The sequence below is a fragment of the Cynocephalus volans genome, chromosome 8 (genome assembly GCF_027409185.1).
Source record: "Cynocephalus volans isolate mCynVol1 chromosome 8, mCynVol1.pri, whole genome shotgun sequence".
NCBI lineage: Eukaryota > Metazoa > Chordata > Mammalia > Dermoptera > Cynocephalidae > Cynocephalus > Cynocephalus volans.
Window position 1 is genome coordinate 95,146,060 of NC_084467.1, and position 23,945 is coordinate 95,170,004.

The 23,945-nt window shown below is 36.9% G+C and overlaps 1 protein-coding gene across 1 annotated transcript in view; it reads right to left on the reverse strand.

Annotated features, from left to right (window-relative positions):
* The window catches only part of VAV3 (vav guanine nucleotide exchange factor 3), a 350,390-nt gene that overhangs the window by 96,969 nt on the left and 229,476 nt on the right, over positions 1-23,945 (reverse strand). The window contains exons 18-19 of the mRNA XM_063105113.1: positions 12,244-12,269; positions 7,206-7,251 (exon numbers count right to left, since the gene is read on the reverse strand). Of these exons, the coding sequence (XP_062961183.1) occupies positions 7,206-7,251; positions 12,244-12,269 (72 nt within the window). The remainder of the gene's footprint in view (positions 1-7,205; positions 7,252-12,243; positions 12,270-23,945) is intronic.

Sequence of the window (23,945 nt, forward strand, 5' to 3'; positions counted from 1 at the left end):
AGGTAGGTGAGATGGAAAACCCAAGCACAGTATGTCCAAGGATGAAACCTCTGAAAATTGTTGTATGCAATAACAAATGTACCTTATAATCTGCTCAAACCAAGCTTTCCTTTTTCCTTCCCCCATTCTTTTGTAAACACAGAATTACAGAAAACAAACTGCATGTGAACAGGCTAGGTCAGCCTTACTCCCCATTTTGGAAGTGGGCACAGAAGCCTGACTGGCCAATCCCAGGGCACCCTGGCTGCAGCAAATGCTTTAGAGGTGAGCATATGTTCTAGGCCAGACCAACTAAAGCCCTCCTTGGGGTTTTTGCTAGATTTACTGGAAAGGGGGTGTTCTGTTTTCTCTGGGTTCAGTAGCTGTGGGGACAACGCATACTTAAGAGTTTCTAATGAACAGCTTTGCCTCCAAATGAGACAAACCTGCCTGAGGTGCCTGTTGACAAGAAGTCAACAAAGAAAGGAGAACTGAGACACACGGAGAAATTGAACCCTGAAGGTATCAGTTGAGCCCCTGGATCCAACTCTGCCTTAAGCCAACACACTCTGGAATTCCCAGTTACCTAAGTTAGTACAATCCCCACTTTTTTCCACCCTTAAACTAGTTTGAAAAGTATTTATGTCACTTGACAAACAAAAGCATACTGACTGATAACTGAATTGACCCAAACCCAGTAACAGACTGGTAACTTCATTTAAACATCTGTAGTTCTAGTAAATTTACTTTTACTGATGTACCTGTTAGATATTTTGTCTCCCTGCCCTGTGCCCTTCTTCAGTCTGTGATGTATTCTCCCTCATCTGTCTTTGTAGTCAACTACACCATTCATAACCTATACCCAGGCACATTGGTGGTTCATCTTAAGGTGCATTGTATTACTGTTTGACATGCTGTGTTTGTAGGTATTATCTCCAACAAAATCCCAAGTTCCTCAGAGGCAGGAAAACTTCCTCATAGCAATACAGAAAATAATGAGTTAGTCTCAAAAGAAAAGTGATCTGTAAACACAATTATAAAAACCTAACATAAGCTTTTTCATTTAAATTAACATTTTAAAAATGAACTTAATTTGGATATACTGAAAGATAACTAATTGCCAATATGAGTCATTTTGACAGAAGCTCCACAAACTGTATTCCAATATTCTACTTAATCTGATAACCACTGTCACTATTTGTATATACAACTGTTGTATTAATAAGATCATAAACTATTATGATATTAAGGATTACTTTATCACTTGCATCAAATACTGTTACTGGAAGCCAATAAGTTTCTACCCAATTGGTTCCTTTAATTTAATCTACTTCAGACCTAACCTTTGAAACACGGTCACCTGGTTCTCAGAGGTTATTGGCCTGTAAGAAGTTTCTGGTTTCTTTGTCTACTTAGCATTACATTGCATATTGGTTTTTTTTTTGTTTGTTTGCTTGTTAGTAGAGTAGTGTTAGACTAGTATGGCCATAGATACAGCAAAGGAAGCCCAGACCATACCTGATCTTCTAAGTAAGAAACACTTTTTATTGATGATAAATGTTCAAAGTAGCACACTACGTTCAAGACTTCCTTTTCAGAATTTTTTCCAAATATTTAATAAATACATACTTTATCTTCTAAAGATATATTTACTATAGTAACAGAAATTATGTTAGAAGTAGAAAAATGACCCAGATGTAAGTTCTGCATATAACAATCCAAGTGTTTTGTTATTTCAGTAATCACATTATTGATGCTGTGTTTCACATCTAAAAGCACCCCCATGTACATCTTTGAATATTCACCTCACTTTATTCCTATTCTGAAGGTACTCGAGGAATATAAAAGACTGGCTTGACAAAGTGTGTAGAGTCCTGCAACACAACAGCGGTAGTGATCCTTCGTGAACTCAGAATGAGCCTTGAAAGGGAGAAATACATCTTCCTCAAGCCAAAAAAGATGTGAGCAAGGGATTATGATGCTCATTTCAGAAATCTGTTATCATGGTAAAGAGAATTAGAAAGGCAGTCCTTAAAATAACTACAAGGGAATCAACTGCCTTAGTGCAAAACAAGTCTTATTGTCCATAGTTAAATAGAAGCTTGAGGAAAAAAAAAAAAAAAAAAAACAGCTATTTTAAAAACCAGAGCATGCTCCCCAGAATTCGTTCACAGCTTGGATTTCTCATTTCTCTGCAATGAATCTTAATCACTGGGTTCTCCTATCCCAGTTTTTTCAAGTTCATTGCTTTCAATGTGAAATATATTTTTACACATTTACAATTATACTCCCAATATTTAGATTAGGATTTGTATTTGATGAGAAATTAGTTGTGGAGGTGACAAAAAAGACAGAAGTAGGTTTGACTGATCAATATGGAAATATTATAATCTATGAAGACTTTATTACTCATTTATTATAGACAAAAGCTCGTTTATGAACACCTTCAAGAACATACATTTGTCTCCCTCATTTAAAAAAAATGTATTTTTAGATAAGTGATTTTAAAAATACTGGGTTGCTATTCTTCCTATCAATTTTTTCTATTTGGAAACTAAAAGTTAAAATTTTTCTATTGGGCAAACTGATACTATGTTTAAAAGCAAATCTAAAAGAAACCAGTAATTCTGTTTAGATTTGAAATGAATTTAGCAATCCTTTGAAAGTAAAACGCTAAGTAGAACTGTATTAAATTGTAATTCAATACATAAACCAGCATAACAAAATTTTTATTTATATAAATGAAAATATACATAACCCAGTTTAAAAGCAATTTAAGCCCACATTTGCTTGTCTTTTCCAAATCATTTTGCTTTTTTGCATGTACTATCTAATTATACATCTTTTTAAATGTTTATGACTATTCCCTAATTGTTTGTTTGGAAGCTGGCCAGTACAGGGATCTAACTCTAGACCCTGGTATTATCAGCACCACACTCTAACCAACTGAACTAACTGGCCAGCCATACTATTCACTGATTGTTTTTAATATACTATGCCATACCATAATGGATCTGTATATAAAATGTATATATGCACCAGCCAGCCGCACACACACAAAAGTATATAATATTAAAATGTCTTATATGTACATTTATATACATGCATTTATATAATCAAAGCTTTGTGCCTGTATCCATTCCTTTCCTAGGTAGACTATAAATTCCTTGTGGAGAGGAACCAGGTTTTATAATTGACATTGCTGTGCTTAATGTCATGTAAGACATGAAGTTGGTAACAAAAGAAAAATTTCTTGAATTCCTTTATTCATATAAGAACAAATAGGAACGGTGTTATATATCAACCCTATCCACCTGAAAGAGAAAGTGATCATCTTTCTGAAGATGTCTCTGGTAACAAACAGTAAGGTATCTCCTTGGTGAATAAGAAAAGACAGTGTTTCTAAGCCACATGTATCTCTTTGTAATCAAGGGTTTAACAATGAGCACGTGAGAAGTAAGAGCTCTCAGAAAGAGCTTTTATCAATTAAACCACTATCTGTGCATTTTTATTCAAGGTTATCACAAATCACATGAATAAGAAGATCAGAAAGGGAGTGAGCTACCTAAACATTTCCCAATTACTCCACCTAATCTTTAGGCAGCACAACACAGAACAATGGCCTGAATTTTTTAAAAGCTAGTGACTGTGGACTTAAATATAGAATGCTACAAGTTCCACAAATATAAGACAATTTTTCAATAGTCTAAAAAACTGGACTCAATAAAAACACATGCCCTGGTATACAGAGTTGCCACATGCAAACCGAAATAAATCTTGTATCTGCTATACTTAGATAGAAGGAAATTTTTAAAGCTCAGTATTAAAATTTAATTGGTAACTCTGACCTTGAGTGCCACTTTAGGTGAAAAATATTACAACAGTGCTCAGATTTTCTTGAGATTTATGATCTCATGTTCTTGAAAAAGGCCTAGCACCTCCGTGTTCCTGAAATAATTGATCTGTCTGCTACAAGTGTTATTTTCCTGATACCAACATCTGTCTCAGGAAGCAAAGTACAAACTGATGAAAATACCCTGCTATATTTAAGAAATCCAAAAGAGCTACCAGAATTAGCATCTAACACATAAATATATTTATAAAAGCAGTCAAGATTATAAGTTGATAAATTCCTTAGCACACAATAGAAGACAAAAAAAATAAACTAAAGAGGAAAGCCATTTGCAAGTATTGTCTATAAAGATTAACCACAATTACTAATAATGAGTGAATGTTCTAAATGTGCTAATAAGCCACAATGCAAACCTACAGCTCACATCTTTCTTAGGTTTGAATACAAGCGTACTTCAAAAAGTTTATAAACTATGGAAAGATTCATATTATGTTTTACTTCTATTTTTTCCACAAACTTTTTGAAATACCCTTATAGAACTCCATAATATACATTTTCAACTGTGGAGGTTTTTCTTTCTTTGTTTCTTTATTGCAATCTCAAACTAATAATTTCACCAAAAATCTCTCAACCAGCACTGTTGTGTCTATTGGTAAAAACAACCAAAAATCATAAAAGACATTAGGTAAGCAAGGACTAATGGCAAATCTGAAAATGACTGATTATGTAACCTCTTGCTTCAATGGAAATTCAACATAAAATTCAGGGTCTGTTTGCAAAGAAATTACTGGCAAATATTATTGATTCTCCTTCACATGACAAAATGTCCATTATTAAATAACATAATCTAACACAAACCAATTAGTACAATAATTGCTTCCATTAAGCATTTACTACATATTGGGCACTTTTAAAAGTACTTCACATGTATTAACTTATCTAATGCCCACAGCAACTTTGTAAACTAGGTACTATTATTAGTCTCCTTTTACAAATGAGGAAACTACAGCACAGAGAGAGGAAGCAAATTGCTGAAGGTTAACCAGCAAGTAAACAGCTAAGTCTGTACCAAACCCAGGCAATGTGGCTCAGAGGCATGCTTCCCACCACTAGACTTGCCTTGTTTCATTAGAACACCAGAAAGAGGAATTTAAAGAGCAAGAGAGTCAATACATACAGAAAAAGTATATAGCCACTAATTCTCATAAAAAATACTTATGTTCCTACTACCCACAGAACTATTCATTAAGTTCCTTTAGAAGATATATAATTTACCTTTGTACATGGTTCTGAAATTTGGACCTGATGTAGTGGTTACACCTGGCCTCCCAAATTGTTTAATCAGTTTTTTTTTTTCTATAAACCACCTTGTGTGAGGCCCTGGAAAGCAGTCATTAGTGGCACTTGGAGATGTCAACTAAATTAGCTAGAAGAGAAAAAAATCAAAGGAACTTCCACTAACATCAAATAATGCGGGTTGGAAGCACTTTGTCCACGCAGCCTCAGTTTTACTGCTAAACAACAGCCACATCAGGTTCAATGCAAGACAGTCATCAAGCAAAGGTTAACCTGATCAAAAAAGCATTGCAACTTGCCAGCAAAAAAAGGTAGGGATGCAAAAGTCAACCAACACTAAAGACAAAATCCAAGCCTAAATCAAAAGATAAGCTACAGGAAGAAATGAGTGTTAGTTACCATATCAGCAGTTCATCAGGCAAGATCATCAATTATCTGCGTTTCCAAAAATGTGGAAAAATGAGAAATTTTCCATTTCACTTACATATATTTATTATACCTAATGGAAAATTATTATATGTGTTCTTACAAACATAACATACAGCAGCACTTCTTTTGTACTTGAGAGCTTATTCTTCATGAAGTTTGAAAACCTTTGGACAAATAGAAATACCAGAAGAGTTGTACCTATACAAAGCCACCACCTTTAGGATAAAGGAGTATATTAATTTATTTTACTATTGGTCTACTCCGCCATACTTAGAATCTGTGAATTCACTATATTTTCCTTTAAATAATCTAAGGAATCCTAGATAATTCTGGCTCTAAAATAAATTGTTAAGAATCAAATGTGTTCCTACAGACACACAATAGGTATAGAAATGAATTTCCCTGAGGAAAAATGGACTAAATAAAAGTGCCCAGAGGAGAAAGAAAAAAATAATTTTTAAATAACATTTGTAAAGGTTAGATAATTTTCTGAAATAGAAATACAACTCATACAAAATAAAAACGATCATATTACACTACTACCAAACGAAAGTCACTTCTAAATATTATTGCAGAGTCCTGTGCAAAGAGTATTGTCTTGGGAAAGTCAGAACTATTAAAAAGTAAACCAGACAAAGGGGGAAAAAAGAAAGAAAGAAAGAAACCAGAACCCCTATTTTTTTAATGGCCTCAATTTTGTTCTGTAGTTAAAAGACTCAAACTGATCTCAGAACACAAGTGAGGCAGTTTCTAGCCAGAAGCAACAAACCTCCTATAAATTTCAAACAGCCCATAAACTGGCATTGCTACCATGGGTGTGGTTTCAGTTAAAAGCTATAATGCTTTGAAAACTAAACTTTACATCTAGGTGAACACTGCTGATGACGATAAAACAAAACACATAATCCAGATTATATTCCAGCAAGGCTACTCTATTTCATGTTCCACTTGATTTATTATCAAAGTCATATATTTGGAATCTTTGAGCTGGGAATGCCTTTTACCCACAATGATAGGATCACATATATAAGAAAATTTTTGGTAATTAAACTGTGGAAGGCATTGCTTAATGGATAAAAAAAATAATTACACTAACATAACAACAGGGCAAAACCTCACAGTGGTAAACAGAAAACAACTGAATGTTTTCTGCAGACAAATAATTAGTCTCCAGAGAGGAAACTTGTTCACAAAGTCCTTAAAACCATGCTTCTGTTACAAAACAGTATAGATACAGGATGAAGAAATTTTCCCAAACGGCGAGGGTATACCAGTTATTTGGTTTACACTCTCCCCTACTCCCTTAGAAAATGCTATTTTTAAGTGCCAGCTTGCTGGGTGATTTCTGTACCAGATTTAGGAGAGAGCAGGGGAAAGGTGCTGAATATGTTAGCATTAACCAGGCACCCTGAGGCTGTTTAGAAAGCAAATAAGCAGCTCAATTGATGACTGTGGAAAGAGCAGGGTACTGGTGGTTACTCATGTGAATGATTTACACTTCACATCATCACCTCATGGTCAAACATCATATACTAAACTGCGAGGAACAAAGGCCAACAACACACCTGACTTTCTAGAGCAATTCCCATACACTTTCATAATCGCTTAACTGAAGTTGTGATTATAGGATGTATAATCAGAAACACACCTGGATCCACCTGTCTGGAAGTTCTTCGGAGTCCATTGGTCCGTTTCTGTGCAGAAAGGAAAAACAAAATAAAACAAAGGTGTGTTAGTGATTTTGCATTATTACTTCTGACACTTTGGAGGATCAATGAATGCTGCACTTGTTCCAATTAAATGTATGACTAAATTTGATCAACCTGATGTTAAAGTTGGTTTTTAACCAATCAGCAAGAAATTGGTTAATGGACACAAAGAGTGATTACGTTTTGAATGATGAATATGCTAATTATCCTGATTTGATCATCACATATTGTACACAAGTATTGATAGCCAACTCTGTATCCCACAAATATGTATAATCAATTATGTTTCAATGGAAAAGTTTGTTTTTATAATTTAATCTTTTTGTTTCTCTGCTTGAGCATCATTACATTTGTTGATATAATACTAAGAAAAAGAAATCTTTTGGTTTGCCAACTCTAGATAATGTGACTCAATTTTTTAAAAAACTTGGAGTGACTCCAGGAAATAGGAGAACAAAGCCCAGGTAGCCATTCTTGGTTGGAAAATGTTCCCAGCAAAGCATATGAGCAATAGCCTTAAACAGATCTCCTAAAACTCTAACTCAGCTATTTCTGAGGCCTGACAGACCAGAGACTGAAGAAGGTTTACAACCTCAAAACAAAGATCTGAAGCTCCAATTTTAGCAAACACTTAAATGAGAATAGTGCTTTCATTATGGACCAGTTGTATACGTATACTTTAAAAAAATAAGACAGACATGCACTCACAAATGAATTCATATTACAGAAAAGAAATCCATAAGAAAAACTGCATTACAGAAATCACAGATGACATGCAAAGCAAGAGATTTTAAGTCTTTGAAAATGCATGGATACACACCTGATTTCACAAGCATTATATTTATTCCCACCTAATAATTATGGTAATCTCACTAATTAAGAAGGACTTAATTTTCACTTTTTATTATACAACTAGCTGAAATGCTATCTATGGCTACCACATAATTCAAATTTTCACAAAAGCAACCTGCTTTTTATGTGCCTGTGTGTGGAGACTTGGTTTCATTCTGAGCACACCTGGCTTTGCTGAGCATACATTAGCCATGACTTTTTCTCAAGGTTCCTTCTGTTGTTTTCATTCCCACATTAAATGTGTGAAATTTGGTCTTTCACCTTCCAAAGGGCCTCAAAGCCATACCAAACAGACTCTCAGGGTACCCAGATAAACTACAAATGGGAGAAATTTTTTAAATGTAATTTCTGTTTTGATCCCAACTACTTTCAAAATTGATTTGTAAAAGACTAACAGGATCATAAAAATCAGCACTGAAGCTATGGTGAGCAGGATGGAAGCTGTCCTGGAAAAACTATTGTCAAGTGAGTCACTGTGAGCGAGAAGAAAATGTTGCTCTGAGGGTTTTGGTGGCCAAGGCACTAAAAAGAGGAAGCATGATGAGTTACAGATTCATATCTAATAACATGAAGGAAAACTGCTTTCAAAGAAAACTCTTTTCTACCTGAAGTTCTATAATTTTTTTTGCTTTTGGAGCTCTTTATATGAAGGACATTGGACAACACAAGTGACAATATTTTCAACAGGAAAATATATAATAGTAAGTATCTTTGCCATTATTTACTTCCTACATATCCCACCACCTTCCTAGTGTACAACAGGTGCTGTCCTTCTACTGATCTTCTACGTTCTACTGGCAAAGTTCTTGGAAGGCAAGAAAGGAATTTCACCTTTTGGTCTGATTCCTAAAATCCCTACACTAGTACTATTTAGAAACTATAAACTTAAAATGTGAAAAAGAGAATCAGAGATGTGAACAACTCTACATTACCTTGAGTTTAGGATTAAAAGAGGCAACACAGTGCAATTACTAGAGTATGGTTTTCAGAATAAAACTACCTAAGTTCAAATTCATATACTACCACTTGCCATGATATGAACAAGTTAGTTTACATCTCTGTGCTTCGGTTTTCTCATCTATAAAATGGAAATAATAACAGCACCTACCTCACAGAGTTTGTAGTAAGAATTTATGCTAAGTGCTTGGCATAGTTCCTGCCAAATGGTAAGAATTAAGTAATAGCTTATTATTATCATCATTGTTATTAACCTCACGGTATTTTGAATGTTTAAATTCACACAAAGTATAAATTCTTCTGCTAAGTTAGTGTCTTACCGCTTATGTTTTGGGTTCTTACTCCTGAAAAAGTCATTGAAAACCAGTCACCCTGAAAACAGAAACTTTTCTACGTGAAGGGGTGGGCAGTAGAACAAACTATGACCTGGAGTATTTAAGAAGAAAACAACAACAACAAAACAGGAGAGAAGTTCAGCTACTTAGACCAAGTGCATTTGGAGAGTTTGAGATGTACTATACTGTAAATGAACCTAAAAAGTATTTTGCATTGTTAAAAAACAAACAAACAAACAAACAAAAAAACTTCAATTGTCATTCTGTCATCCTTGTCCCACATACTCCCCTCCCCAACCCTTATTCTTAAAAGCCTAGGACAGAGCTGAACAGGCCCTTGTCCTCAGCAGGAAGAGGAGGGAAAGAGATGAGGGCACATCTAGTAGCTGCCCCTGGGAGCTCCGAGTTACAGCACCACAGGACCATGAGAATCAGTCTTTAGAAGCCTCTCAGTCTCCTCCAATCTACCTCAAAGTAGGAGGAATAAAATCCTAATTTTGTAAGCACTTAGTAGCTATTTCTTGCCTTGTTACCTATTAATTCTTTCTCACAAAAACAAAACAAACAAAAAAACCTTTGTCTATCATCCAAGAATCTCTCTCTCTTCTTGAGTTTTTAAGAAAAAAACTAATTCTCTCTTTGATTTTACCAAGAAAATAAGCACAGTTTCATTTTCTCTATGGAACCTGGCTTTGGTTCTTCTACCTATTTTAACATGTGTTAAGGAATGGATTTAAGGTAGCAAAATAGATATGTCATAATAAACATGCTGCTTGCAGCCAGAGGGGCTTTCTGAAGGTCCACTCCAGAATGGGATGTGAGATGGACATCCCAGGTATTGTTATGGAGGGCCATGGATCCTGTGGCTACTGAAAACTGACCTACCTTGAGAATAAAGTAAAAAACAAAAAGTTCACAATCATAGCTATTGAAAGGGAAATAGAAGAGGACTATGAACAGGTACATGGAGAAAAAGAAGGTCCTGATGAAAGGGATAAAAAGTAAAATCACAGAGCTCACAAAACTGCTTCATCATTTACTTGTAGGAAGACTTCTGAGCACCATATAAACATCTGCCTTGGAGAGTAAACACATCCGGTAAGGGGTGAAAGATGCTTCTTAACATTCTTTTGCTACATTTCTTCCTTAAACTAAACTAAAATTTCCAAATTGTCCAGTATAAGAGCTTGTTACAATTCTCCATCCAAAGTAGATTATCAGCAGAGTCACACATTAAATAAAAATTACACTTATACTTCAAAAGTTAAGCGAAAAAGCACTGATGCTATATTAAAAAAAAATCAATGTGAAAATTAATTACTTTCATAATAGGCTTCTGTGTAATTTTTAAGAGTATAAAAGTACCTGAGAGTATTTAATATGAGAAAACTATTAACCACTTCTTATTAACACACTTTCTTTCTGTAAATACACCCACTTCACATTATTTAATTAAAATTAAACAAAACTATCTTCCTTGGAAAAAATAATACATATATCTAATAGGATAAATGTTTAGTAACACTGAGTTCAATTTAGAGCTCTGCAATGTATCTGTCTCAATAATCTAACAACACAAGAGAGTAAGTGAAAGAAGGCTCCTTTGCAAGATCACTGGCACTGCTGGAAGAATCTTGAAAGCCCTGGTGGAAAATCTCACCTGTCACCAAAACACTAAAAGAAATTTTAGGTTAATTTATTTTATCCCTAAAAAAACGTATGTGGCTAATTTTTAAAAACATTATTTATCTGGTTCTGCATTCCTTGATCTAGACTCTAGATTCTAAACTACACAGTAAACTGACACACTGAATAGATGTGTATAACATAAGCTTCTTTATATCACACTCTTGATACTTTATATGTACAAATTACGCATTTATGCCAAAAAATAGAAACAAGTGCGCCTTTCATGACATCTTGCTGTATTTTTCATTATTTGTACCAACTTTACAAATGCTAGCTTATTAAGAAAATACTAATATACCACATTTAAAGAGAGGTAATCATTAAACATGTTAAAATAAATGGTAAACAATAACTTTTGTCATTCTTTTATTCTGAAATTCTCATATTACTATACTTTCGGTTCACATAACTAATCACACACATTTTGTTTCACTTTTCTATGCTACTTTTTGTGTCTGTGTGTGTTTTTGCTATGATAGTTTTTTGGGGGTCAGGTAGGAAATTTTTTACTTTTGGTTGAAGGCCAAGGCAATGGTTGTGTGAAATCTGCCATAGTTTTCACTCTTTTGTATTTTTTTCAGTAATTCTTTTCTGAGAGGTAACAGCAATCACATACTTCTAAGCCATTAGGAGTTAGACTCTGTTAAACCAAAAGGAAATGTTATCAGATCTTCATTGGATCAATAGGACATGATACTAATCATGTTTGCATTCAAATGAAAAACTACTAGAAACATGAAACCATATCCTTAGATAAACAATGTTAGAATTTTCAGTACTGGCAAATGTTGGGCAGTGACATAACATTTTGTGACAAGGGACACATCTACCAACTTCCTGGAATGAGGGCCATCCTTCCCTCTGTACCAAGTGTCCCATTTTACACACAGTCTTAGAATAAATATTCACAGAATAAATATTCACATTTTCCTTCTACCTAAGGCCTTTGGAAAGTGACTGTGAAAAATTCCTCTGATTTAACTTGTGCGTTTCATTCACACGCACTTGGTTGCTCCCTCTATTTCTGTTTCTTTCTATTCATCTTAAAAGGCACATTTACCTTTATAAAAGCTCAATCCTGCTTAAGTTAGCAAACAACTTGAAATGCAAAGGTTATATAAAAATTTTTAAATATTAATCTTACCTCTGGTAGTTTGAGCGTCCCTTGTTCTGAAACAAATGTAAAAATTGGCATTGTCAGTATAAAGTTATTTTGTTTGGTTAGCAACCTTAGCTTGTGCTCTGCACGGTGGTAAAACACCACTGCTTTGTTTTCTTAACTGATACCTGTAATGTATTTCCAGGGTCCCTCAGGCTGGGCTAGTAATTGTTTTGCAACCCAGATTCTCTTACCTTATTGGCTTGCCAGGAAAGTGACTCATAGTTCTAAATGACTTCTAGGTTATGCTTAACTTTTTCAATTGTTTATTAAGCAATGTCAATTAACTGCATAAAGCTCCTTAGAGCAGCGGCTTGCACTAAATTTATATTCATGAGAGAAAGCTAGATGCAAACTTTCTTTCAACACACCTCTTTTTAAGAATCTAAACACACTCAGTTACAAGGTATTGCATTGACTATTCAAAATAACTGCAAATTTAACCAGTACAATGTTCCAAATGAATTATTTTTCATTAAGTGGCTATAACTCATTTTTAATTTGGGGAGGAATACAGTTTGATTTAAAGACGGAAATAAAAAACTGAGAATCAATTCTGATGCTAATTTTCCTTTCATCCTTAGTTTACTTCTCCATAAATGGGAACAACAATCCTTTCATTACATTTCAATTCCTGAAAATGACTAACAGTTATAAAAGGCCCTGGGATCTTCAGTTGAGCAATGTGGCAGAAGGGTGAAGGATCGCTCCGTGAGGAAGAGCACGCACTGTATGTGGAAAACTCGTGCACGGTGTCTTTGCTTCATTTCCCCATATCCAGAAGCATGTTATACAAGTTATACAAGTTACAACTTCTCCAGACTGAAAGAAAACCTCTCATCACTTTGGGCCCATGTATATACTTTTCACATCCAAAATGACCCATTTTAAAAAATCTGAGACAAGAAGCTGAAACTGACAGAGACATCAGTACAGAAAAAGCAAGCCTAAATGGGAGCTCTGTAGGGTGTTTCTTTAAGAGGTTCTAAGAAGCTGCACAGCCAGAGTTCAAAAGGAAAACTCCTACCAAGACACCTGACTAGCTGCCACAGATTACTTTACACAAGAAGACTGCCTGAGGCATGGAACAGGAAGTTGTTTTTATTTTTTATTTTTTTCCTTTTCCCTTCAGTTTTTTCATTTTGTTTTTAAGGACTAATCTTGATTAATGGAAATGTAAGATCCATGGGCAGAAAGTAACCTTCCTGAAGAAAAGCTATGTCCACATTCCTTGGTCAATTTCAAAGACCATCAGCCTGGCTTACACAGATGACTGCCTTCTGTGAAGGCATCTTTGCTAGGCCTAAAATCAGCCTTTACAAAGGAGCATTCCTGCACAAAAAGGTGTTTCACTTCTTTTCCTCCCCATTAGAAACACACAATATTTCAGGAGAAAGATTGCCTAAGAGGGATGGTTTGGGAAGAGGGGCTGTAAAAGTACCATTTGGCTGGCCCAGACTTAGAAACCAAGTTAGGTGAACTTCGGTTCTTAAAAGGGCAGTTGTGATACCTGTTTCACTGGTTTATCCAGAAAGACCTACATATGCCAGGATAGCACTATTCTCCTATTGGTGGGTTAGAGGAAGAGCCTGAACTGGGAATCATACACTGCAGGAAGCACCAAACAGGAGAGGAATCTGAGTTTTCTATCTAAGGAGACCAAGGAAAGCTTCAATATTTTGACATGACCTCTAAAATTGGGAAACCTCAGCTTTTCCAGGCTTGGTGTTCATAAATGAGTGTGCACCTTAATTTCAACTCAGAAGTATCTCTTTTTTTTTTTTTTTTTCTGGTTCTTTGCATGGAGGTATTCTTATGTCTTTCTGAAGTGGGTCTTTTACCACATACTCTAAATGTATATTTGTGGCAAAACAAAAAAACCTATGATAACCCATGGGCAGTAGCTGCCACACCATGCTCCGTGAGGGCCCTGTGGGTGCTCCTCAGGAAGAGGAGACACTGGTTTTCATGGTGCTCATCTATCTATGCACATCTTCACCTGGGGAACAGATCCAGGAACAGAAAATCTTCATTTACAGGCTCTTTATATCTCGTGGTGTAGGGCTGGGCTGCAAGCTAGCCAGCTCTTGGTGTGGATGAGGACCCATCGCAGAATACAAGAAGGCATGAGGCCCAGTCAAGGCTCAGAAGGGACTGGTACAAGATGAGGAACAAACTAGGCTCAGCTGACAACCTTACTCAACTCTCCCTCCTTCATTTCTTCTCCTTGTTGTCTCCTGCTTTCTTTCTTTGGTGTCTCATCAAGAGAATCAACTTGCCTCATAATTCTGATTGAATGCTCTATACAGAGCCTACTCTGGGTAACCAGATAGGAAAAATGGAAAAGGGGCTTTGTGCTAGATGCAATCCAACTCCAAGGGCATGGTCCTCAAGTGGGCCTACCTTTTCCCTTTCCCTGCCAGCACTCCTGTCCTCATGGTCACCATATCTACCCTGCTGCCCAGGACAGAGGCCCGTTATTTCCATAGACTTGGCATAGAGTAGTTAGCACTCTGATCTGCTCACACTGGGTATACCACATAAACAGGAGTTCTTGGGAGTCTGAGTTTTTATTTAGTCACGCCTCATGGCAGGGTTCTGCAAATTTTCTGAGGACAGGGCAAAAGCCAAAGGAGTGGTAATAGCTCATAGAATCTGCTCTGAGTTCAGAAATTCTTAGCCAGGCTCCTTTACTTACACTTTTGTACTGGCAACGGTAGCTATACCATTAAACTGACTGCCTCCTTTACAAACATAATCTAAATTCTTCTAAACACATTAATGCAGTAGCTTGTTAACTTATACTAAAATAACAGTAATGAGAGAGGAAAACCCAATTGCATCATTGTTTCATAAGTTTTCAAAGTAAAAGTTCATTCTGGCTGGAAAAACAGAACGAGAACCTTTTTCTATGAAGTATTCTATGGAAAAGTTGCTCTAATTTGGAAGTCTGCAACCCCATCCTTTAGTTCCTCTTGGTATGTACCCAAAACTACTATGGCAGATACTTGGATCTCTAAAAAACTCTGTGCACCACAGTTCTGTACTAGGGCTGGGATAATAAGGGCTAATTATCATCAAATCTACTTTGGCTGAATTCTGACCATGAGGAAATGTTTCTGGTTGAGATCTGTCTCTCTTTTTTTTTCCTGGGAACTTTCTTAGGATAGTAATTCAATTCTTCAAGTTTCTAAAAGTTTTTAATCCTCAACTTATCTTTACCCTGAAGCCTACTTCTCAGGCTCCTATTGATCAAACTATAAAATGTTCTTACCCTTTCAAGAACCTTTCTAGATGGTGACTCACAGGCCCTCAAGGAGTTTATACCTTACATTCTTTCATCATGTCCCAACTGGTTTAATGTAATTCAGAGAAGTGGTGTTACCGAGGTGCTTGGAGGCTTTGCAGAACTCCATCTTCAAGGCCAGCACAGAGCTCAATGTGCATATTTGTGAAAAAGAAATAATTTTCACTGAGGCTTTAGACTCATATCATACAATTCACTTGTTTAAATATAAAATGCAATCTTATTTTGTTTGTTTTTCCAATACAAGTGGCTCTCAGTTCATACATTATTATGCAATTTTCTTTGTCTTTTATCTGAAAGTTTTCCTTCTTAAGACTAAACAAATCAGTGTCTAGTAAGACTGTTTGTCTTAATTGGGGCCACAAAAAAGTCATTACCAGTATAGTATTTGAAGGTGCCTTGTCATCATGGCTAACATGCTACTTTTGTGAAACATTAAAACTAAAAGACAGTTGGACTAATCATATTTTGGAGGACGTTTCACCACTCAGATCTGCAGCAATGTTTTGGGGAAAAAAAAGAAAACCATAAACTATAAATAATACTTGGAAAGGAGCTCTGATTTCAAGTCTTTCAGGAGCTTTAACAGGATCCAACCATATAAGAGATTACAGTTCACTTTAATAATTGTTAATGTATTATTAAACTGACCCAGGTAGTTAAATGGAAGGAATAATAACTATTCTTGAGTATAAAATTGTCTTGATGACTTAAAAAAGAGGACTAATTTAAACAAAATATTTTAAGTAATGTTGAGCAGAACCAAAGGCATTTTTTGGTTATAAAATCAATGATCAAGCCTCAGTTCATGGAAAAGTAATGTGGAAAAATGCCTAGTGGTAGAAGGCTGAAATAAAATTGTATTCTGAAAGCTTATCTCTTATGCTAAAATATGCAATACTGTTTACAAAAGAGCCCATTTCAGACGCCAATTTGGGGTGCATAGTCTAGGTAGCAATCTTGCCGGTTGAAACCACTAGGATACAAAGGCAACTTCCTTCCAATTAGGGGTGGCTATTGCAGCAGCAGGAGCAGCAGCTGGCCTAGATAAAAGGGCGATTAAACAGGTAAGCAAATGGGGATCTGCTCCAGTCAAATACTAGAGCAGCTGAGGCCTGCATTTCCACTAAAGGAAAAGATGCATTAAACCAAAGTGTCTGCTCCAGCAATATTTGCCTTGCACTGTTACTGTTTTCATTTAAACTGAGAGGATGCAAAGCAAGCTGTATTGATCAATGTCAGAGTAAGATGGGGACTAAAGGGGTTTAGCCATGTATTACAGTAGGAGAAAAACATAAATGTCCCCAAAAGTTGCAGTCCAGGATTAGACCTGCACGGTGGTGTACTGTGAGAAGAAAATACCACCCAAGAATTACATCAGCTTTGCAGTGACTTGTTGAGAGTCTAGTATAATGGCGTTCATACCTATTCATTATTAACATTGAAAAGTTTTGGCTCACACTTCAGAGCCTGTGTACATGTTGATCATTGAGGTTGCCATGGTAAATGTAAAGGAGTCAACTCAAGTTCAGTGAGAAAGGGAGTGGAACTGCCTGCCCTTTATATCCATGCAAATCCTCAATTGTTAAGGCATAAACTAATCACCCAACCTTCAAATTTGTTTCCAAGTTGAATAGTTTGTCTTAAAAAAAAAAACAACACACCTTTTTTAAGACTTCAAATGTACTTGAGTTAATAATCTGTCATAGTCATATATTAATAAGAATGAATTACTTCATTCAGAAATGCACTGCATTTTTGCCAAGTAATTATTATTTTCAGGATGAATGAAGACTAGATAAATTTAAGGAATTCAGAGCATGAAATATAAAAGGTTTCTAAACCCAGAAAAGACAACATCCAAAGAATGCTCACTTCCATAAAAAGAAGTGTCTAAGAGATATTTTAGATGCTTAACGATTAATATTTAGCCACTTCCTATAACATCATTAAGGACTGTATTTGGGTTGAAATAGTCCTATTTTGGGAAAAAGTGATAACAACTTGGTATTAAGTGCCCCTACTTTGGACTCGGTGCTAAGGGGTGGATACAAAAGATGAAAAACACGTTCCCTACAGTGGAGGAACATATAATCTATTAGGTGAAATAAAAGGGGCAGAGACAGACACGAAATGATCCATGTGTTCCATGACATTGTCCAGCTTCCCCTGTAATTAAGTTGAGGCCATGCAACTAGGTTTAGGCAATAGACTGTGATCAGAAATGGTGCTGCTTACATCTAGTCCATGGGTCTAAAAAGCAGCAACCCTGGAAGCCATGTGTCAAGTTGTCAGAGTCACAAGATAACTGACTTGGATCCCTTAGAAGAAAGCTATTCTGGAGGACCACTGAACTCACAGCAAACAGTGCATTGTGAGAAATAAACTTTTATGTGTTAAAGCCACTGGGATTGGAGGGTTTGTCAGTTAACACAATACAGCCTAACCTTGGGAAATAAATAAACCCCACAAACAAGCTAATTAGAGAACAGTTTAATTCAGACTACCATTGGGTGGCTCAAGGTGAGGCTCAAGATTGTCAAAGAGCTTGGATAGGAAATTAAAAGAAGGGTAGACTTGGAACTGTAAGGAGAAAAGTCAGCATATTTCAGGGAGAGGAAATAGTAAGAGCCAAGCAAGAATTCTGAAAATGGGATTGACTGGACCAGGGAGTAGATTTGTCCAGAAAAGAGAGGACAGGATTTTTGTCATCATGTGTTTTGTGAACTGGTTCACTTTCTTGTTACTTATTAACCTAACTCACGTGTTCCTTATCAAAGCCCTAATGATCAATGCTTAGGGCATGAGCTTTTCCTTGCATAAATACTAGAAAGGAATGTAAAAGGCCTACCAAGTTTCCTATCTCTCATTCTTAAAGTACCAGCCAGGGATTCATATAAGGTTTTCATTCTACTTTTATACCACATAATCAAACTTCAGTCTCTACAATGGTGGAACAGAACCTGCACAATCTCCCACACACTCATGCTTCTGGTTCTAAGATGACAGTGATCTTCAGGGCCCAGAAGCCTTGGTGCACTGCAGCACTACACATTCATCTGTCCACAGGTTTGCTGGTCTGTCCATTCACTCAACACTCATCCTTCCACCATGTCTTCCCAGAAGTCGAAACATCACTTAAGTATGGTTATCACCAAAAGGCCCACAATCTAACAAGAGATCTACATGGAGTCAATCATAAAAAATGTGGAATGCCACAATAAAAGTAAATGTGCTCCAGGGAGCACAAAGGACTGACAACCGAGAAAGCACAGGCACTGGGATTATCAGACGGAAATTTTAAATCCAGGTTTTCAAAGTGGGGGCAACATTTGCATTGAGTTTTAAAAATGAATGTAAGTTCATCAAACAGACAAAGAAAAGACATTTAAAAATAGGGGGGGGAACCCACTTAGATACACAGACATTAAAAAAAAAAAGGTTGTGGAACTATCACTGGTTAAAAAGAGTTGTGCTGTGGTTTGGGGTATGGGAGAGTGGTAAAAATCGGGCTAGAAAAATGACCCTAAGCTTTGTATGCCATATTGGGAAGTTTGGACATTATTCTGCAAGGAATGGAAAGTATAGTAAGCAAAAGAGTGACATAAGCAGAGTTGATTTTAATAAAGATCATTTTAGAAGTTTTATAGAAGAAGTAAGACTAAGAGCAGGGAGTTAGGAAACTTTTGTAGTTGTCCAAACAAGAGACAATGAGATTTTCTGTCTATAGCAATATCCTATCAGTGGATTCTAGAGAGACTTAGGAGGAGAACTAAGAAGAATAGGTAAGTGAGGGAGAGGAAGTAATCAAGGCTGACACCCTGGTTTGGGTGAGTGCATGAATGGAGGACCTCTAAGACAAGGAATAGGAGAAGAAAGTTTGTGGTAGTGACTAATGACATTGGTTATAGTTATGGGTAATTTGACATCACCACAGGACACTTGGGACGGGATATGCGAGAAGATGGAAATTTTAAATTCAGAGTTCAGGAGACAAGCCTTAGGTAGAGATGAACCCTTGTCTACTGGGGTGTAGGATGCATCTAAAGCCAGGAAATCATTCGGATCACCAAAGGCTGGCATGCAGGGTGTGATGGGATGTTAAAGAAAATATGAAGGAGAATGGTTAACAGTGTCAAATGATAGAGAGAGGTAAGTGAGGTAAGTCCTGAAATGCGATGACCAGTGGAGCTGGCAATTAAAGAGCAGAGTGGAAGATTTTCTAGCCTTCATTTAGCTCTTGGGTTACTCTGTCATTCTGAACACGTAGTGCCTCTTTTCCACTTGGCCAGCCCTTTCTATAAACATGTCCTATGCTGAATGAAGATGGCAAGCTCCCCTTTTTGGAATTGCCTTGCACCCCAATATCTGACATTTATAACAACTTAACCATTCCTACTAGTCACAAGTGGACTTCTGACTCACACTGAGCCAGTCAGAATCTCTTTTTACCTCTTGAGAATATAGTTGAGCTATGTTAAGCATTGTTGCTATAAAGTCCTATAAAGTTGGGATGCATCTCATACTACCAATGACTTAATATTATGGGGGAACCTGAATTATGTAAACATTTGAGTTTGCCATAAATCAACACTACTCACTTGCTTTAAATTTGGCTGTTAGGATGATTTCCCTCAAAGTCAATTTCTCCTGAAATGATATCACACTCTCCTTCATACAAAAGCTTCACTCAAATAGACTACATCTCCAGCCCCCGATACATCCTGTCCTTCCTCCTGCCCTCCCCCACGCCCACATTTCCCCAATTACTATGCCAGTCATAGAAAACTATATTGCTGAACTATTACAAGTAGTTATTCCTGGATGCCCAAACAAAGGACTGTGCAAGACTTAAGCCAGCGCTGGGATTCTTGGCAGGCTGGGAAACAGCCCATGAAGTTTAGTTTGCCCATGACCTCAAAATAGTACCTATTTTTATCACATGCACATAAGACCCACCAAGCTCAAATTCACACTCTGTCCATGGGTTCCACCTATACCCATGCAGGAAGGGGTGAGTTTGAAGAGGGCGTGTCAGGACTTCCAACCTACAGAGGGCACCTTCAGGAGTGGGAGAGAGAAGGCTGCTGATGGAGCTGTAACAGAGACTCCTCTTCCTCCTGAGGACAAGGCCCCTTTACTTGTAAGGGCTACCCAGCAAATCCTGATCTGAGGGCAAAAAGGAGAAACCTCCTAGGCAGGTTCTCACCATTTCGTACCACTTATTAGCTGACTATTAGCATTCAATGTCATTGGTTTCTTCAAAATCTTGAGCAGGAAAGGAAATAAAGAGATGAGAGAGGGAGAAAAAGGGCACAGATGTGGAAAACAGAAGGTGATTGGAGGTCAGCATAAGGATGCAAAGCGGAGAGAGAATCAGGAGCAAAGGAACATATTCAAAACTACAAGGAGCAAATGTAGTCAGAGGTGGGTTTTTTTGTTCTGTTTTGCTTAAAAAAAAAAAAAAAAAAAAAAAAAACCCTTTCCCTGCTTTATAATGAATTATTTAACAAAGTTTAGAGAACGGTGCTACCTTTTAATGGATGATATCTGTATAAGTAAGCATTATCTATCATCTACAGGGTACTAACAGTCTTATTCTTAGTTGTCATATTTTTGATATTTTTATGAACTAGTTTCCTCATCTTAAAATAAGGGGCCTTAGAATTGAAGGAGTCTAAAGTCCTTCCAGCTCAGAGATTCCAGGGGGAGAGGGCAGGCATGATCCCCAGGGATGCCTGTCTTCAAAACATTCAAACCTAAACACATTTGGTAGTTACTAACTTAATTGAATTCAAAAGTGTTTTTGCCTAAAAACCTATTAGGGAGTCACTCCCTTTCACAGAGAAAAGAAAGCACATGATGACTTACTAGAGTTAGGTATCCAGCATGTGACACACTTGACATGTCATCACAGCTAATGCACGTGACTGGTCACATAGTCCAGTGGTTAAAATAAACTCAGGAGCTGGACTGCCTGGATTTGAATCTTGGCTCTACTGATTAAGTGACTTAGACAAGTTGCTTATTTCTCTGTGCCTCTGTTTCTCATCTGTGAGATAAGAAGAGCAGTAATACCAAGTTCACAGGATTTGTATAGGACTAAATGAGTTAATAGTGGTAAAGTACTTAGAATAGTACCTGGCACAATATAAGTATTTCTTTAAAAAACTGTTAAGGCTAGGTGCTTATCCCTGTTTTATAAAGGAAGAAACTAAGATTTACAAAGGTTAAGTAACTGGGGTCCACACTCACCACGGAGTAAATTGTGGAGCCAGGATTCAACTAGACCAAGACTTCAGAGCTTATAAGTTTTACTGCCATTGCATGCCATCTCCCTACACAAAATGACTCATCTAAGAACACAGCACATTGAAATAATGACCTAGGAACAGACACTAGGAATATACCACTCTATCTGGCTAGACCAGGAATTGCCAGACAGTTCCTTTTTTTAACATAAAAGTTAAAAATTTTAAATCATTTTAATGTCATACTTGTGTATCACTTCCAAGTTTGGTGCTCATTAATTTTTCTATCCACATTTACTCTAAACCATAAAACAACAGAAATACAGAGTAAGCCTATGTCTTTCAAAAATAACTGACTTCTCGGGCCGAGCCCGTGGCGCACTTGGTAGAGTGCTGCGCTGGGAGCGCGGCGACCCTCCCGCCGCCGGTTCGGATCCTATATAGGACTGACCGGTGCACTCACTGGCTGAGTGCCGGTCACGAAAAAACGACAAAAAAAAAAAAAAAAAAAAAAAAAAAACTGACTTCTCACTATTACACCTTGGATTAAAATAGTGAGTTCTTATTGTTCTGATCGACATCCTCTCATTGGATCCTCACAATAATCTTCTAATTTATATTTTAAAGATGAACAAACAAAAGCTCAGAATGTTTAAGTAAATTCCCCACATAGCTAGTAAAGAGCAGAGCTAGGATTTCATCCATCTCTGCTTGACTCTCAACTGCTCTCCTACACTATTCCCTTTAGAACACAACCATGCCAACTATGGGATCACTTTATGTTCTCCGCAGACTGCAACTCATCAAGATAGGGCCATGGGATTTAGAAAAACACATTAGCATCCCATGAGCAAATACCATGTAAATAGTTCTTGTGGACTGATTGAATTGTGTCCCCCAAAGTTCATATGCTAGAAGCTTAAATCCCCACTGTAACTGTTAAAGTTACAGTGTTAAAGATGGGAAATCCTATTAAGGTAATTGAAAGGTAGGGCCTTGAAGAGGTGATTAGATTGTAGGACCATGCTGCAGTGAGTGGATTAATAATGGTGCTCAGGGGCGTGGTTCTAAAGGCTTTAAAAGAAGAGGACATGAGAGGTTAGTCTGTCTCTGCTGTGCTGTGCCATTTTCTGCCATGTGAGACCCCTGCACTGCTGTAAAGCCACTACCACAGAAGACTCACCAGATGTGCTCCCTGGACTCCAGACTTCCTAGCTTCTGAAGCTGTAAGCAATAAATTTCATTTTCTTATAAATTACCCAGTTCTAGCTATTTTGTTATAAGCAACAGAAAGAGACTAATACAATAATCCTCAAAGAGATTAAAGGATGGGACATACAAAAATGGAACAACAAAAATTTGAGCGATAAATTATATCAGGTAAACAAAGAATAACAATAACAATTTATAGTACTCTTATTATATTTATAACGTTATAAACTGTTTATGACCTTCAGACAGGTGTCAAGCGATAACTTTGTCTTTTATTGAACAGGCCTTGAGCAAGTTGCATGAGCACACTGACCCACACCGGGAAATGGGAAGGACTGTTTGGAAGACTGAACGAGCTCACAGGGAAGATGCTCCGTAGAGCAGCCGGGCAGGGCAGGCACCATGCAGGTGCTTAACTAATGCCAGGACCCTTCTCTTCACAGTTGCCTTGCCTAGCACGGAGGATGGCACATGGGGCTCTTTAAAAATGCTGACGGAAGGAGCAAAGTGAGAGGAATGTGCTATGATCTCAGTCCTCTAATAGGATTCACCTTTTCTACAATTTCCCATTTTCTGAACTCAGCTCTGAAATGAGCTATTCTCTATTTCACTCTTCTTCACATTATCCAAAATAATTCAATGTCCACCTGCTCCTCTGGGAAAATCAAAGGTTGACATGGCTACCTTTTGAACTCAAGCTACTAAAGATCCTTTGTTGTGTTCAAAAAGTTTTACTGATTTTGAAAGGTCTTATTGATAAAACACAGAGAAACTCAGGGGAGAAGGACAAAGAGAAAGAAGAAGAAAGAGAAAGAATAAAGAGGACTGAAAAGAAAGAGAAGGAAGAGAGAGCCCAAGAGGAGCAGAGAGAGGCAAAGGCTATTGAATGCAAAATTGCCAAAAGTCTTAGGAACTAG